This window comes from Phoenix dactylifera, unplaced genomic scaffold (genome assembly GCF_009389715.1).
Source record: "Phoenix dactylifera cultivar Barhee BC4 unplaced genomic scaffold, palm_55x_up_171113_PBpolish2nd_filt_p 000139F, whole genome shotgun sequence".
Taxonomy (NCBI): Eukaryota; Viridiplantae; Streptophyta; class Magnoliopsida; order Arecales; family Arecaceae; genus Phoenix; species Phoenix dactylifera.
The window spans coordinates 223,877-241,225 of NW_024067695.1; the positions used below are offsets into that span (position 1 = coordinate 223,877).

At 39.2% G+C, this 17,349-nt stretch overlaps 1 protein-coding gene and 1 non-coding gene across 3 annotated transcripts; both read left to right on the top strand.

The window, feature by feature from the left end:
• Positions 1-5,765: 5,765 nt before the first annotated feature.
• LOC113463451 lies at positions 5,766-5,963 on the top strand. The gene has a single exon (XR_003387684.2). It is a non-coding gene; the product is annotated as a U2 spliceosomal RNA (small nuclear RNA).
• Positions 5,964-8,145: 2,182 nt separating this feature from the next.
• LOC103717965 (14-3-3 protein 6) lies at positions 8,146-11,429 on the top strand. 2 transcript variants are annotated; one of them, XR_605758.3, is made up of 5 exons: positions 8,146-8,692; positions 8,917-9,039; positions 10,732-10,848; positions 10,950-11,139; positions 11,250-11,429. XR_605758.3 is itself a non-coding variant. In XM_008806559.4 (4 exons), the coding sequence occupies exons 1-4, from the start codon at positions 8,207-8,209 to the stop codon at positions 11,004-11,006; spliced, it is 783 nt and encodes a 260-aa protein (XP_008804781.1). In that variant the 5' UTR covers positions 8,146-8,206; the 3' UTR covers positions 11,007-11,422. The 2 variants fall into 2 exon arrangements, 1 of the variants encoding a protein (XP_008804781.1); XM_008806559.4 differs by having other exon boundaries at positions 10,950-11,422.
• The last annotated feature ends 5,920 nt before the right edge of the window (positions 11,430-17,349 follow it).

A 17,349-nucleotide genomic window follows, 5' to 3' on the forward strand; every position in this document is an offset into this window, starting at 1 on the left:
AAGCTCTCTAACGGCTAGTTTCCGTGGGGGTTGGTTTAAATAGCCACAGAAGACTGTAGCAAGGCAGAGAAGAACCATTCCACTCCAACTAATCAAGCATTCAAGCTCTGCAACGTGTTCTTCAACGAAAAAGAGGAAGATCTGCATTTACTGCATCCACCTACATCTTCCCAGCAATTAAAGCCTTCTCCTCCTGCATTCAAGTCGACTACTCACTCAAGAGGAGACCAGAAGTTTAAGAAGCCATTCCTCTTCTCCAACCTAAAAGCGTTTGAGGCTTCTTAACTTCATTTATTGTTCATATTGTCTTTTATCTGCTTTTGAGAAGATGTATTTTTCTGTTTTTTCTTTTTATTTACACATTGTATTTGCTTGGTTCAATCGGGGGATTGAATCAAGGGGATTGAGGTTGGTTGGTGAGCCGAGTGTAAAACCAACGTGTGTAAGGGTTCGATTGTGATCCCGAGAAAACAATCGGGGTGGTTCTAGTCGGTGAGCCTGGAAAAACCGACCGAGTTCGTTGTGAGCTCGTAAAACAACAAGTTTGGTTGTGAGCTTGGAAAACAACCGGCTGTAATCCAAGGGGGGTTATAGTGAATTCCCAAGTGAGACTTGGGGAGTGGACGTAGGAGCAAGGGTTAGCTCCGAACCACTATAAAACTTGGTATTTGTGATTGCGTGTCTCTATTCTTCTTCCTTTCATATCACTCACAGCACATAGTAATTAATTAAATAACTTACACTAGTTTTAATTACTTATCCACATCGTTTTAAATACCCAAATTATTTTAAAACCCAATTCACCCCCCCCCCCTCTTGGGTTGTCTATCTGGGCAACAGTTTGTGCAAGCGTGGCGACTCATATTTTCCCCCAACATATGTCATGATCCGAGATTGAGAATCGGAGGTCGTGGCTAGGAACCCTCCTCACAAGCATGCAAGGCATCTCAACATCATATCATGATCAAGCATTGAAATAAATTTAAATAACTAATGTTCAAATTTAAATTTAAATAATTAGAACCAAATTTTAATATTTTACAAAACTAACAATATTTAAAAGATCTTATATCAAACTCTAGTCAAATTCTGAACTAAAGTAAATATGTCAAACTTTGCCTCTAATCACTCTTCCAACCGTACTATTTTAGTTCTTAGAATCTGAAGAAAAAAACAAATAATAAGCTCGACAGCTCAATAAGTAATGAATACCTTAACTAGATAATTCATATAATATCATAAGATACAATATTAAAGTATAAATTACCATGAATCAGTGTAAAAACATAACTAATTCTGTTAATCAATTAAAATCTATATCTTCCAAATATTCAAATATATAATCATAAATCCGATTCGAAACAAATCGTATTCAATTCAACAGCCTTTAACTATGGCCCCACTTATACTCTATAGCTAGGCCAAAAATAAAACCGCACTTATATCTAGTAAAGTAGGATAGAATACTGCACTTATATCTTGTAAAAGGGCCAAAAATAGAATCAGCGAGTTCAATAATAATCGAAGTACCAATGTATAACCTCCAATTAGTAGAGTCTAAAACGTAGTTATGCTAAAAGTTCAAATCTAATACATGTCAAAAAATTTTATTAAAAAAAATATGTATCAAAATCCAATTAAAATATGCATAAGCAATGTACAAACAATAAAAATATAAAAATAGTCTAAAAAATATTACTCTGAATTACATATTTATTTTTCATTCAAAATGCCATCTCATGAAATTCATAAATCACATAAATCGATTAACAATTTATTTGATATAAAAATAATACTATATAAATAAAAAATTAGAAAGGACAAATCATTATTTACTTTGCAAGTGAAACCAAACTATAGGTCTACATAATTTCGATAATCTCTCTTCGAACCTAAGACTTCTGCGTGGTCTAGCAGAAATTATGATGGAGGAGGAGTCCATCTTCTAGTTTACGTCAAACAAAGCTCTATCCCTTTTTTCGATCTCCTGCTCCAAGTCGAATAGGATTTTTTTTCTTTGTCTCCTACTCCAACCCTTACATCTAGACCGCCCAAGTAGACTAGGCTCAATTTCTTATAAGTTGTTACAATATATATATATATATATATTAGATATTTAATAAATGTATATTAGGTGTCTTGATATATTTGTTTCATCTGTCTCATACTCAAGATCAAGCGCAAAATTATCTCAGACTCCCTGAATTACATCATTATTTATGAATAATCTGATTTTTCTATACAAAATTAACAATCAAATAAAACTTTTATAAGATATTTATTAATTGAAATAAGGTTCTACTGTGATATAGGTGATTTGTTCAATCTAAAAGAAGCATAGTCTAATCATGCCTTGAGGTATCTATATCTAAAGAACTTTGCAGTTTTTTTTTTTTTGTTATTGCTAGGACGGACAATTCATATGTGACGAGTACGAATATATCTAATAAAATTAGAAAACAAAATATCTCGAAGTGCCCGAGGTAGCTTTCTATCTTCAGCCTACACGGTACTATCTGTATGGCTGGCCATATAGGCGGCCACCCAATCCGCAGCCCCATTAATTTTATGGAAGACATATTTGGCTTGAAAGGCCATACCATCCCTCGTCATCACCCAGATGTCACGAAGCAGACGGTGGTCGTCATCCATACCCCTCGGACTCCTCTGAATCCATCTGATAACCATGGCCGAGCCGCCCTTCAGGATGACTAAACGAGCTCGCAAACCTAGCCGGACATGTCGAAGGTCTACCCACACGACCTCAACTCTGCACCAGAAATCGAAACATCGAATATCTGGCAGCCACCTGCTGCCAATATCCTGGCATTCGGGTCTCTCATAACAAACTCCGCGCCAACTTGCGTACCTTCGAAATAGATCATTAAAATTAACCCACCAGAACTTTGCAGAGTTCGGTGTTGGTTTATTATTATTTTTTAATAAATAATGATTATTCCGTAACAATAATGTGCGGGAGTAAACAAAGTCATGGGTGGGATCATCCCATAATTAGCCCCAATAGATCTGTGTTGTAGTGTTCTCTAGTCTACATAAATTATAGACCAGATCTTCTTTGATATCATTTGTCATGGCTTAGGACCTCACCAAAAAATACTAGCCGGAAGGTATTTTTGAGGGTTTCTTAGTCCTGTATAAGTATCCAAGATCGGCGAATAACCGATGTGGGACGAAACACATGCCCGCACGGATCGTCACATACTCCCCCCTATTCAGGCCCTAACGTCCTCGTCAGGCTAAGTGTTCTAATTTATTCAAATCTAATCACAGGTACTACGATAGGCCCATGGTCAGCCTCCATGAACCCGTCTGCATTATCCGCTAGTTCACATAGGTTATGGGCTGGGTCCGCTCTGATACCATTTATCATGACTCAGGACCTCATTCAAAAGGGCTAGTCGGATGGTATCTTTTTGTGTTTCTTAGTTTTATATAAGTACCCAAGATTGGCGAATAACCAATACAGGAATAAACACCTGCCTGCATAGTTCATCACACACTCCCCCTATTCAAGGCTTCAAGCCCTAACGTCCTCGTTAGGCTAAGTGTTCAAATCTATTCAAATCTAATCACAAGCACTATGATAGGCATGTGGTCAGCCTTCATTAATCCGTGCTACAGTATTTCCTAGTCCACATAGATTATGGGCCAGGTCGGCTTTGATATTATTTGTAACAACTCAAAACCTCATCCAAAATAGCTAGTTGAAAGATATTATTTGAGTTACTTGATTATGTATAAATACCTAAGATTTATCCAATAAATAACCAATATGGAACTAAACACACGCTCGTACGAGTAGTCACACATATAGTTCGATAACTGGCTGGGCTGGCAACGATAACTATGGGTAAGGCAACTATGCCATTGGAAAGATGAAATTGTAATGTACACAATTTTAGGAGGGAATGTTGCTAATTCTAGATCCATACCTTTAACATACATATATGTGATTTATGTTAGATATATGGCTCTCACTAATGTTGTCCGCATAATAAATTGAATCTCGTAAATATAACTTCCATTGTAAAAGTTGCAATTTAACATAAATATCTAGTGCTTCCTGACCTCGATGGAGTTATCATCTCAGTCTCTATTGATGATCATATATAGCAACGTACCCAAAATTTCTGCTTGGAAGATAAATTCTGTGTATCCAAAAATATGCATGGCTCTCTTGATAGACTTGGCTTCTGGCCTTCAACTTGGGTTTTTATTTGATCTCTAATCACTTATCGGATCTTCAAGAATTGCTGACGCATCGTTTTTGCAAGTTTACCAATGACATCTTCTCAATAGATTCCTGTCGTAGATTTATCAATAATGGAGTTTTTCTTTGCCCGTTTTATATGGCAATGTGAAAAGCAGTTGTGCTCAAGAAGATGGATCTTTTCTTTGCCTTGCCTTCAAGAATAGACGGTATACAGCCAAGTTCTCGCCAAAAATATGTTCGGCTGCAAGCTTTGAAAGTCCCATCACAGTACAAGTATTGAAACCTCTTCGCATCTTTTAATTAAGTGCCCTTTCATTAGAAGCATTTGGTACCCTTTCAAACTTAAGCTCGAGTTGGTCAGATGGTGCGGGAGTTCGGCTTAAGCCTGACTTATTTTTGTGGCTTAGTTTTTTAAATTTAAATTTTAAATCGATTTTGGTTTTGTCTTTTAGCAAACATAGTGTCATTTAAAAACATCTCTTTCTTCTTTTTAAACCCTATCAGATCCGAGAGTTAAAAATCAGAATATCTTTCCTATTCTTCCTCTTCATATTTTTCTCTATTTTCGTGTTTCTGAGCGATTTTGAGTTGTTTGCTAGTGTCATTGCATCTGTGAGTGTACTTTTGGAGTGATCTGGTTGTTATATCCTGAAAGCCGCCATTATCTGCTGTACCGAGACTCATTCTCCGAGAGATGCGATCTATTTTTAAGGACAATGACACCATGCCGCAACCGATAAATTTTTTTTTTTTACCATCTATTCTTCCCATAACATGTTTTAAATCACTTGAAGACGTAAAACTCTCATTGTAATCACTACCTTCTTTTCTTTTTCTTTTCGTTTAGTCATGCTTTCACTTCCTTAATAAATTGGGGAAGCTTTCTTTATTAAATATTTTAATATTTAGCAGTCAATAATTGTGATGGTATTTTTCAATCATGATGTCATATGACATTGGAAACATGATGTAATGTTGTTTTGGAGTTGGTGACCTTAGACCAATCGTGCACGAGCAAGGATGAGCAGGAATGCCAAAGCGAAGGAATAGGTACAAAATCTCAAACTTTGATATCAAACAATGCAGTATAAAAGAACTATACGGTGAAACACAATGCATTTTTTGATACACCCCTGAAAAAATTTATTAACTCATATATATTATATCTTCATTTCTTCACTATCAAAGAAATAAATGATTGATAAAACAACAAGCACTTCATGTAATCCTTGAAAAAAAAAATAAAGTCACATTAAAATTTATTTTCTTTTCACTCTCATGTGCAATTCTATTGGGTTCCATCCATTGACTCTATCTTTAAAGACAAATATTTTTCTTAAAAAGAAGATACTTATGCCCTCTCCAATGACAACAGATTTTTGATCATCAAAACCGTGAAGGATGATGAAGAAAATAAACTGAACGAGAAGAATCCTAGGAGCCGTTTGTCCTTTGTCCCACATCGGCTACGTGCAACATGTAGATAAAGTGCGCTTGGAATAAAAGGAGGTGGGAGCAGGCCGTTAAAATCATACCTTTCTCGGCCTTTTGGCTAAGATCAAGTGTAGTATCTGTTCTTATCAGTTTAATATCTGATACGTGGGCCATTGGCCCACTATGATATTAAATTAATTTTTCTATGGGGGAGGGCCCTTCACGGTGGCCTGCCACCGGGGCCCTCGAGCGTCGCCCATGCGTTGCACTACTGCACGGGCCGGGCGCACCCCACTACCAAATCTAAATTGCAAATAGTACCCTCCCTATTGGACTGGGCCAAGGCTCTCACGACTCTACTGTTGTTTAATTTTCATTAAACAATCGAACTTGAATTTTTGGAACAACATTTGCCCCTCAAAAACAAAGAAAGTCGGATTTCTCAGATTTTGATTATATTTGCTGATGATTCTCATTTCAGCAAGTTCCATGTGATTGTTTAGTGTTTAGCAAGGTTGTTTACCAAAAGTTAGACAATTTACATGATTATATCATGTGATGAAACAACACAATGTCAATTTTAATGATGAGTTTAGGTGGGAATTAGTCAGATAATCCCAAGAACACTATTGGGATGTGAGTGATCCCTGAGAATAGCAAAAGTCACATGTGTAAAATTAAGTTTTTATCATTTGCTAGTTGAGTGTCAAAGTAGAACCCCAAAGTCACTTTGAGGCTTAAATCAACTTTAAACTGTTTTAAACTAAAATGATCAAAAATGACTTTGGCTCCCAATGGAGCTAAAGTTTTACTTTCAGGTGGCGATAGCTTACTGACTTTGGATAGGTAGGTTATATTTTTATTGATAAAATATATCATAGTGATAATTACTAATAATACTATTATTATAATATATCTTTATATTGAAATATAATAATATATATTATTATATGATGTATTATTTATTATAATTAATAGTAATTTTACCAAATTATTATTAATTATATTATTTTATTGATTTCTATATTTAATTAATAATATATTGATGAAAACTTATTGCAAAACTTACTATTGAAAAGTTCATTTTCAATGTCCTTATGCTACAATGTCAAATATTACATTATAAAATATTTATTGATAATTTGTCTGATTTTTCGAAATATATGAGATAAAATTATAGATGTAGTTTTCAAGAGAGACAAAGAGATCAATATGCCGCATTTGAAAATTTTCTAGCAAACTCCTCGCATTTGCTTAAATTTTAATATTATACCGTATCATAGAACCAATTTAATAAGAATTGACTTGTATTTTTTTTAATTCAATAAATTAGATAAACATGGCTAAAACTATTGCAAGAGTATTGTAAACTTGCTAATAAAGTGACCCCGAATTTTAGTTCGGACTGTGCTTTTTCTTTTTTTTTCCCCTCCAAGCAAGAGATCGGGGGATTAATTCTTGATTGGTAAAACCTGGACTTCAGAATTAGCCAATAAATATTCTTTGTCCGCCTGCCTCCAGCCTCAGCTGAGTGTGAAACGGCAAAAAATTCTGGACCATTTGATCCAATAACGGACGGATCTACGCGACATCAAGCCGTTAAAAAGATTCTCCTTTCCCACGTTGCGAGCCGGAGACGAGTCCATCGCATGGGGTCCACAAGATGAACCTTTCTGATTAGACCCACTAATCATGAACAGTGACTGGGGTTTGCCTGCATAAACTCGATCATGCGTTCAAAGGCTTTCCGATCCAAAGCTAGCAACCATCTGTTCAGGATCCAAGGGTTTTCAATAACATAACTTTTCTTTGGGATGTTAGTGTCATACGAAAGTAATTTTTTATAGACACCTTTAATTATTATTATTATTATTATTATTATTTGCTTAAGCATATAAGCAGACGCTTTTACCTCGTCACTTATCAGCAAGGTCAAAAGTACATAAAATTCAACCCCGCTGTCTAAAGTTTTTCTATCAATAATTATTAAAAAAAACATTATAATGAACGGCAGAAAATTAGCTGTTCAAGACAAGAAACAGCCTTTTCCCCGTACCACGAAAATTAGCATTCAATTTAACGTGGACCCCCACCACGAGTCACAAGATTATTAGCAGAAACATCTCCGTTTTTTTTAATCTGTCCTCGAACGCTCGGTTCACCCCATCCGCATGGCCACAGCTGGCCCAGCATAAACTTATCGTCGAAACGACCGCATATAAACTTCCTTTTGTGCGCAACCTTAAACGAACAGACGAGATTCTTCCACACGTGTGTGATCAACGGCGGATCCAAACAGCGCATGGAATTCCCAAACGACTCACGTTCAGCTTCTCCTCTTCTTGCGGACTACCGCACAAATTCTTTTTCTGATTCTTTATTTGATCGACAATAATTGTTAATAAAATAAAAAAGGAAAAGAAACGCTTTTTTTTTTTCTCCTTCTCCTCTATAAAGCCGCCTCCCTTCGCCTTCATTTTCTTCTTTTGTTTCTTTCTATCCATTTCCGTGTTCTTCTTCTCTGATCGGTGGGCGGCAATGGCGGGCGAGAGGGAGGAGAACGTGTACATGGCGAAGCTCGCCGAGCAGGCGGAGCGCTATGAGGAGATGGTGGAGTTCATGGAGAAGGTGACCGCCGCAGCGGCGGCGGCGGAGGGGGAGGAGCTCACCGTGGAGGAGCGCAACCTCCTCTCGGTGGCCTACAAGAACGTCATCGGCGCCCGACGGGCTTCGTGGCGGATCGTGTCGTCGATCGAGCAGAAGGAGGAAAGCCGCGGCAACGAGGACCACGTCGCGGCCATCCGCGACTACCGTGCCAGGATCGAGGCCGAGCTCACCAGCATCTGTTCCGGGATCCTCAAGCTCCTGGACGCAAGCCTCATCCCCTCCGCCTCCGTCTCCGACTCCAAGGTCTTCTACCTCAAGATGAAGGGCGACTACCACCGGTACCTCGCCGAGTTTAAGACCGGCTCCGACCGCAAGGACGCCGCGGAGAGCACTCTTGCTGCCTACAAGTCCGCCCAGGTTTCCAGTCTTTCTCTAGTTCTCGTCTCCCCTCGGTTTAGGGCTCCGATTCGATCCGGTGATTCGATCTGCTTGTAGGATTAGGGGTTCGGAACTGGCTCGGAGATCCAGTTGTTTGATCTCATGCAATGCTAGGGTTAGGGTTAGGTTATTGATTTGATTTGTTTTGATATGGACGGGTGGTAATGATTTGTTGGGATGATTAATCTGATGTGATGCGATAGGATATTGCGGCGGCGGAGCTGGCGCCTACGCACCCGATCCGGTTGGGGCTGTCCCTCAACTTCTCGGTGTTTTACTATGAGATCTTGAACTCGCCGGACCTGGCTTGCACTCTCGCGAAGCAGGTGAGCTGAATGGATCTTGGAATTTTCAGTTTCTGGTATTTTGATTTTTTTTTGTTCTTTTAGTTTATAGTTCTTTTGCTATTATTAGAACGTTGGTTTTTGACTTCCAGAATATATTTCACATATATAAATTCGATTCATATTTAGATCCATAATTTGCCAATCAATGATACACATTTGGAAAAATAGCTCTGCACCTAGAAGATACACAAGGTAGACAATTCAACAACTGAGTAGATGACCTGAGACCACATTGTTCCCTCATTCTCTTGTAATTATAAGATATAAACATGTATGCATGATGCGATGAATGACAAATCTTGAGCGATGCTGTTCGTGAATTGTACTCCTTTAAAATGGCAATGGACTTATGTGATGTGATTTGATGGTCGATGTGTGTATTTAAATGATGTGTGTGACAAATGTGAATGCATGCGCCTACTTAAGATGGTTTGGAATGCACTAAATTAAATAAAGGAAGGGCGGCAAGGTAGTCTTTTATCTGAGCTCACAAGCTCATGTCTATATGTATATTTTGTAGGTAGATGCTAAAATATTGATTATTTTTATGAAAATTCCCCTTTCTTTTTCAATCTTTCATGTTTTGCTTCTGACTTTCAGCATGTATGATATCATTGATTTGGTTTTTGTTTTCTTTTCTTTGACTCTGCTGTGTTTTGCTCGGGGGGCAATTTCCTCCTTTAAGAAAAAGAGCAATTTCTTTTCAACTGCAGGATATTTGTTGTAGTAGCTGTGGCATGATTGAATGAAATTGGGCACCTCATGTTCTTTGATTAGGCTATAATAGTGGAGAATTCTATTGGGTTGGAAGGTTTTTAGTTTCTTCACAACTAAAATTTTTGGCCTCACTCTTTTTATACTTAGGTGAATGCCCTTTATTAGTATTTGGGTTCAAATTTTGAAGTTGTTGCTCTTTTGATTGAAGGTGATTTCCTTTATTTAGTACTTCAATTCAAATATTGGAGGATCCTTTATTTGTTTAGGATATCTATCTCATTCACAACTGCATTTATAGTTAGGATATTTCCTTTTCCTTTTGTGGTCGATCGGAGTTATAGTGCCTCTCTTCTCATTGTGTTTATTCAATGTTGAATTACTCCATCAGCATGTAATCAGAATGCCTGAAGTAAACAGTTTGTTTGAATATGTACTATAAAATTGGGCATATAAAATATGCTATTGCTTTAGTCAAGTACTTCGGAATAATTATGTTTAACAATCTGACATGGATACAATCTGATCTTCTGACAATCTGATATGTCCTTCATGTCATTTGAATGCTGGTATTATTTGATTCAAGGAGGGTTAGCCTCTCTCTCTCTCTCTCCCTGATCCCTCTCAAAAAAAAAAAAGATCTTTTATTAGGGTTATACTTCAATTTTAAATCACCTTATTCTATTAATTCATTTGGGACAAGCTTTAATGGATGTTTTTGGCTTATGACGGCTTCTTAAAATTTTGTTGGTCCCTTTAGGTTAAAGTTCCAGTATTATTTTCCCTTTTTTGGTCGAGCTTTTTCTTCCATCCGAAAAAAATGTAGAGGATCATTTAAGCCCAGTATTTCTTCATCTTGTGCTATCAGGCACTTCTTTAGATCCTTGAATGGGAATTTCATGCAACTCTTGATGTATTGTCAAGATATTAATCTTACTTTTCAATTGGTGCTGTTAGGCATTTGATGAAGCGATTGCAGAGCTGGATACGCTTGGTGAGGAATCGTACAAAGACAGCACTCTTATCATGCAGCTCCTCCGAGATAATCTTACCCTGTGGACCTCAGACATGCAGGTCTTTGAAAGTTTAAAATAAGTAGCCTATATTTTTTTTATCTTTAATGTGTGATCACATTCACTTCAAGAATCCAATTAATTAGTATCTGTTGTTTCCAGGATGATGGGGTAGATGAGATCAAAGAAGCACCCAAGCATGAGGATGAACAGCAGTAGGTGGTATTTCATTGGTTCCTCATAGCTGATCAAGGGTCCCCGCTGATTTGCCCCATTAGAGATATAGATATTACTTCTTCTCATCTGGCCGCTTGATGTCTTGGCATTCCATTCGTCACCTATCTACTGCCCTGTGAAGTTCCAAATATCATTTTGTTTGTGTTTTTGGTTTATCTTGCTCTCTCTGCTTTTCCTCTTAAATTTGAATCTTTTGCTTTTGCCTGTTCCTTTTATCATCATTAGGTTTGCTGCTGTTGGGTTTGAATTTGAAAATGCCAGACTCTGATATGTTGGCCGTCGAAGCCCCCTCTTTTATGGTATACAATGGCTTTCCTGGATGATATGTAATGACAGACTTCATCTCATGTTATTTACAGAAATAGCTTATGTACAATTATGTGCCTGCTTTTGTTATTCGTTATAGTATTATGCTCGATGAGCTCATTCAAAGGAAAATCTCGACAGGCTGTTTTTATGACAATCCCAGGTATCAGGCTCTTCTTGGCTGAAAAGTTCTGCTTGTTTGTAGAAATGGGCCAATACTCCTTCTGCCATCACTTGTTTTTTTTTTTTTTTTTTGGCTGAAAAAAAAAAAGGAAGGGGGGAGAAGGAAGGGACAAGCCCACTCCCGCGTAGCAGCTCTCACCCCGCTAGGAGAATGTTCGGCAAAAATGACCGTGTGTTGGGTATCCTAGCCGGTTTTACTCATACCCTTTCCACCCATGAGTCCGGCTCGGTTATTCCTCTGGGCTCTGATACGAATACCATGTGTTCTGGCACCACCGAGCCACTCTAGGTTGTGTCATCGAAAAAGAAAGCCACTCTAGGTTCCATCATTGACATCAACTTCCGACACTAAAACATGACAGCATCGCCACTAGGATAAATGTTTTGCAGGGTGAGCTGCAAGACCAGTCAAAGTGACGACAAGCCACGTTGGCCAACGTCTCTTTTTTATGCTTTCTATGGGTGCGGAGTTTGTTGCAGAACCAGTTGATCCATATCCATCTCTCTCGGTCACGTCATGTCTGTTGGTTGTGGAGTGAGGCGTGCACCCAATTGGACCGCATGGGCTTGGGATTCCATTTTTCTTTTTTTAATAAATTTATGAAAGGGATGTTCGTGGTTGACATCTCGTGCGGCAAGCAGGAATTCATGAACCTCCTTTTTTTTTTATTATTATTATTATTATTATAATAAGATAGATGCTTATGCACAAATATATATCCAATAAAATTAAAAAATAAAATATCAATAAGATTGCTTTTCGAAAGATATGTCTGGCACCTTGGAATACATACTCTCCCAATCCTCCAAATATCGTGTAGGAGCGAATAAGCATTAGCCGACCTCATCTAGCCTTGAATCGACCCGACTATTGCGGCAGAATCATCCTCAACGGCAATGAGATCAACCCTCAAGATCTATCTCGCATAAGTAATACCTGTCCAAGCCATCCTTAGCTTCGCTCCAAAAATTGAGATAGTGAAGATCGGACACTCGCCTATAATCATTAACTCGGAGTCCGGGCGTTGGATCACGAACCTCGCTCCTGCTCTACTGCCGTCACCAATTACACTACTGTCGAAATTTACTTTGAGGAAGCTCGGATGGGGGCTCTTAGGTGATGAAAATCAATTAGGCCGCTATAGGAGCAAAATAGGAGTTTTAGGTATCCCGAGCTATCCCAGTCTCTCGAATAGAAGATGGGTTAGTGATCTCAGCAGCCTGAATCAGAGCTCTCTCTAGAATGAACCTCACAGCCTGACTGGTCTCCTCGAAGATGAAATCATTCTTGCCTTGCCAAATGCGATAGGCAATGTAAGCAACTCGGATACTCCAAAGTTTGGATGACACTATTAATACTACCCCACAAGAACTCAAGGAAGGTCTAGACATGCATCCTCAACTGAAGGATCACCGAGGTTGAAGTGGTGAGCCTCCATACATGCATTGCCCTCCAGCACTGGAACAGAACATGTCCAACAGTCTCATCATCCATATCACAGCAAGGGAAGGTTGGAGGGATGTTAATCCTCAAGGCACTCAACACGCTCTTGGTGGGAAGGCTACCTCGGCCACCTTCTAGATAAAAAAAGATAACTCTAGGATGGACCCCAAGCCTCCAAATCCAAGTACCATCTAGCCTCCAAGGCGGCTCCCTCTATACAAATCATAGAGATCCTTCACCCTTACCTTTGGACTGTAGGAAAACCTCCAGACCCACATATAATGATCATCGAAAAGGAGAATCGCGAGAGAAAGGACCACCATGGCTAGCCGATTGCCGTGGACAACCAAATTAGTGTTACACGTCCTCTCTTCAGGAAGGAATAGGTCACAGACACACATGCTTATTCTAGCGTCCATGCGGACCATGGTTGGCCACCGCCTTAAGGGTAGGTCAGAGAGCCAACCATCCTCTATCATGTCCACTAATTGGCCATCCTCTATCAATCATCCGATGTTAGGCATCACATTCGGAGCATGGGCGCAATTTTCTTTCTACATGAAGTAGCAGCTTCGGTTAGCCTAAATATCAGCACCAAGAGTCCACGAGCAATACTTGGCCCTCATCACTGCGCTCTAGAAACCCTCCAGCTCTAGCAGAAATCTCTTGGCATGTTTGGCTATCATGGCCTCTCTCCTAACCAGCAACGGTTGAATACCGAAGCCTTTTTTGCGAAGTGGCTGGCAAATTGTCCCCTAGGCCACTGGGTGCATCCCTACTCCCACCTATGCAAGCCCTACAGGAAACTCATGAATATATGCTCAAACTTCAAAAGCAAGATTTTCGTCAAGATGGTGTTATTCAGAAAGTAAATCTCCTGCTTCATTAGCTAAACCCATTGGTGCAGAGCAAACCAGAACAAGATTGCCCTCGCTAGAAATGCCACGAGATTAACCTGGATGCGAAAAAGCATAGAATTGCTTACCAAGCACAGCCATGCTTGACCGAAGCTTTCTTACCCGAACCAATGGCAAGGTGCGTCAAACTATGTCAAACCATGCACCGCACCATCTTGTGCCAACCTTGAACAAGCTTGTTCTTCATCCTGTTGAACCACAAGGGAACTTCACTCAGGTTTTCACAATGTATATGATTTCACACCAGCCACCAATCTCATAGCCTGGACTCATCTCACGTCCAAGATGCACCAATCTCACAGCCTGAATTCAAACCACTGATAGCTTGCTTGCTAGCAAAACCCACCAATGCTTGTGGTGGAATGCCATCAAGGGCTAAAGGAGCCAGCTTACCGGAGCTGGCGTCTCTAGGACCCAGTTTGGAACCAAAATAAGCATCTCGGGAATAACTGTTGTCATGCAATGCCATACTTAATTTCAGAAGAAAAGAGAGATAAGTGGGAAATATGCAATTTTACTTTTGGAATCAGTATTTCTATCTCCATTTAATCATTACCTATTATTACAGTATAACTGATGTTTTTTGGAATAAGTATTTCTGCTACTGATATGCAGTTGCATCGTTGTTTTTTGATTTTCTTTGTTATATCATTTTTCTGTAAGCTAATCTCTGTTAGCTCTCTGTAACTCTTTCCTCCTTCTTCTGTAATTACGATGGCTGCTTTACTAGCATCCTTTATTATCAAAAAAAAAAAAAACATGGTCAGAAACATAATAATTTTGATTTTTGATTACTCTTCTTATCAACGAATGATTTTGTATGTACTTCCACTAAGCAAGTTTGGGATAGTGGAATTTAAAAGAGATATTTAAATTAGAGATCCTTCGTTCAAGCTCATTTCTCATCAATGTCCTCCGTATACACAGGAAAAAGAAAAAAAAAGAGAAAAAAATGGAAAAGAAAACTCTCTAATAAGATCTCCTTCAAGTCCAAATTATTGTTGGTGAAGAATCTACTTTATCTCTCTCTTCTTTTTTTTCTTTTTTTTTTTTGTTTTTTTTTGGATAAAAGTGGCTACTCATATCATATAACTCTAACGTGAGTACATCTTACCAAATCACGAAAAAGTAAGAAATATAAAGGAGGAGGAACATCTAAAGCAGCATTCAGAGAAAATCTCCAGAGTGCCGGACGACAAAGGAGGCGACCCAGTCTGTTGCCCTGTTCGCCTCCCTAAACGCGTGTGCTGCTTGAAAGTCGCTCATCATCCGAGCCATCCTGCGAGTCTCCCGGATAAGGGAATGATCATCACCATACCTATCTGCCCCTGGAGCCAATCGATTACCATAGATGAGTCTCCCTCGAAGTACACCCGCTTGGCACCAAGTACCAATCTCGCATAGGATATACCCTCCCAGACTGCTCGTAGCTTAGCCCCGACTACTGTAAGCCCTGGCGTGCGCCGTCCTCCTGCTGCTATCATCCTACTAAGATTGTTCTGATCACAAAACCAACCCCTCCAGTCACACCATCCATTGACTTATTGCCATCGAAGTTTATTTTGAGATAACCAAAGGATGGGGGTACCCAAGAAACAAGGGCAAACCGGGGCGCCGAAACAGGATGAAGAGTACCTCAGGTGTCCCTAGCCATTTCAGAAGAAAACACAATAGCAGACGCAATAACCTCCCTCGCATGTATCGCCGCTCTATCCACCACCATCTTCGGAGAAATCCTCCTCCCCTCAAACAGGCCGGCGTTCCTATCCAATCAAATGTAGTAGGACAAGTATGCCATCAGAATCTCTGCCTCAGTAGACCAAAGGCTCCTCATGGAATCTATCAGCATGCAAGTCAGGTCCTGCGCCGAAACCACCAAATCGGGTAGTAGGACTGGTGACCTCCTCTATATCTCTCGGACTTTAGGGCACTGCAAATCTACTTTATGTCTAATAAAACCAGAGTTGCACCTAGAAAATAAATTCATTGGCCTTTTCGATTGTTAGGTTTTACAACAAGAAGTTAGAAATTCTAAAATGAATGAGTTTTATAAAAGGAATATTTATTTTCTTGCTTTTTGATTAAACTTGTTTTATAAGTCTAGCAAGTCAAAAAACTTGACAAACAAAGTAAAATGAATGAAGAAGTAACCAAAATATTTACAAGCCCACGGACTCAACCCACCGCTATAAGCTAGGAAAAGGCCGTCGAACTATTTGACTACATAGCATCCAGCGTGACACGTCGAAATGGGGCAGCGGGCGTTCTGCTTCATGTCAAATCACTCCAGGCTAGAATCAGAATGCTTGGTTGGTAGTCACCGTGGATTTATTCATTTGATTCCAAATTGACTGGGTATCGAACTCAATTTTCGAATTGCGAAACGATTAAGTTCCTCTATACTACATGTGTGACGTGTGAGCTGCCGTTATAACAAAAAAAAAATGATTAAGTTTTTCTTTACGGTAGCCTTTATCCTACAATGGCACGTCGCCCGTTTGTTGCTGCCAATGATAGCCGTTCATGTTGCGATGATGCACCAAGATAACCCATAACAAATGAGGCCTACAGAAACGAATGGTGGTGATCGACGATATATTGTACGCATGCACAACAATGTGGTGTATGCCGTACAGGATATAGTCTTTTTAAGCTTACCTCTACAAAATGGTAGCCTATCCAATCTACTTGGTAATCTTCTTTGCTTTATTTTATCATTGCATTCTTTTTTTTATCTTTTTTGTTAACCCAAAAATTTAGACTAGTTTTAAAAAATAACCTAATGTACTATAATTAGATGTGTTAATATTTTTAAGAATGCACCATTCAATAATAATTAAAGCTAGAATCTTTTACTACTAGATGGAGATGTGTGACCTAGCCGCAACTTAGATAATTGAAGGGAATCATCTTGCCCTATCTGCAACACGTCATTGCTGACTTTCATGAGCGACATTCACCAGCCATTTGGTCACTCAACGTTTATTGTTATTAAGAAACTTCTCAGTGATTATGGTGCAGGTTTCCATCCATACTCTGCATGCGTGTGAGAGAGCAATCCACCCACTTTATAATGACCTAGGTCCAGATATTTGGGGAAGCGTCAGCATATAGTATTTGGACTAATACAATAAGCCCTAATTCACTCTTTGATGTTTGTGTGGATACCTTGTATCTTGGTCCAGAATAATCTTTTTATTTATTTTTTTTCAAAGAGAAACGCAAGAATCCATTCTTGACAACCAATAACTCAACCAACGACACCATTGATTCTTGAACGCTGAAAGGGTTCACCATCATGATACCCATATCAGCAATGAACTTGCCTATCATGGATTGAAGCAACTATATAAATGCCAATCCAATCTAGTGGTGGTGGATGTACTCAGCGTGAGGCAGCTACCGCAGGATCCGCTTCCTCACACCTTGAACAATCATCACACTTCGCATCAGATTTCACCCCTCTTGCAGGGCC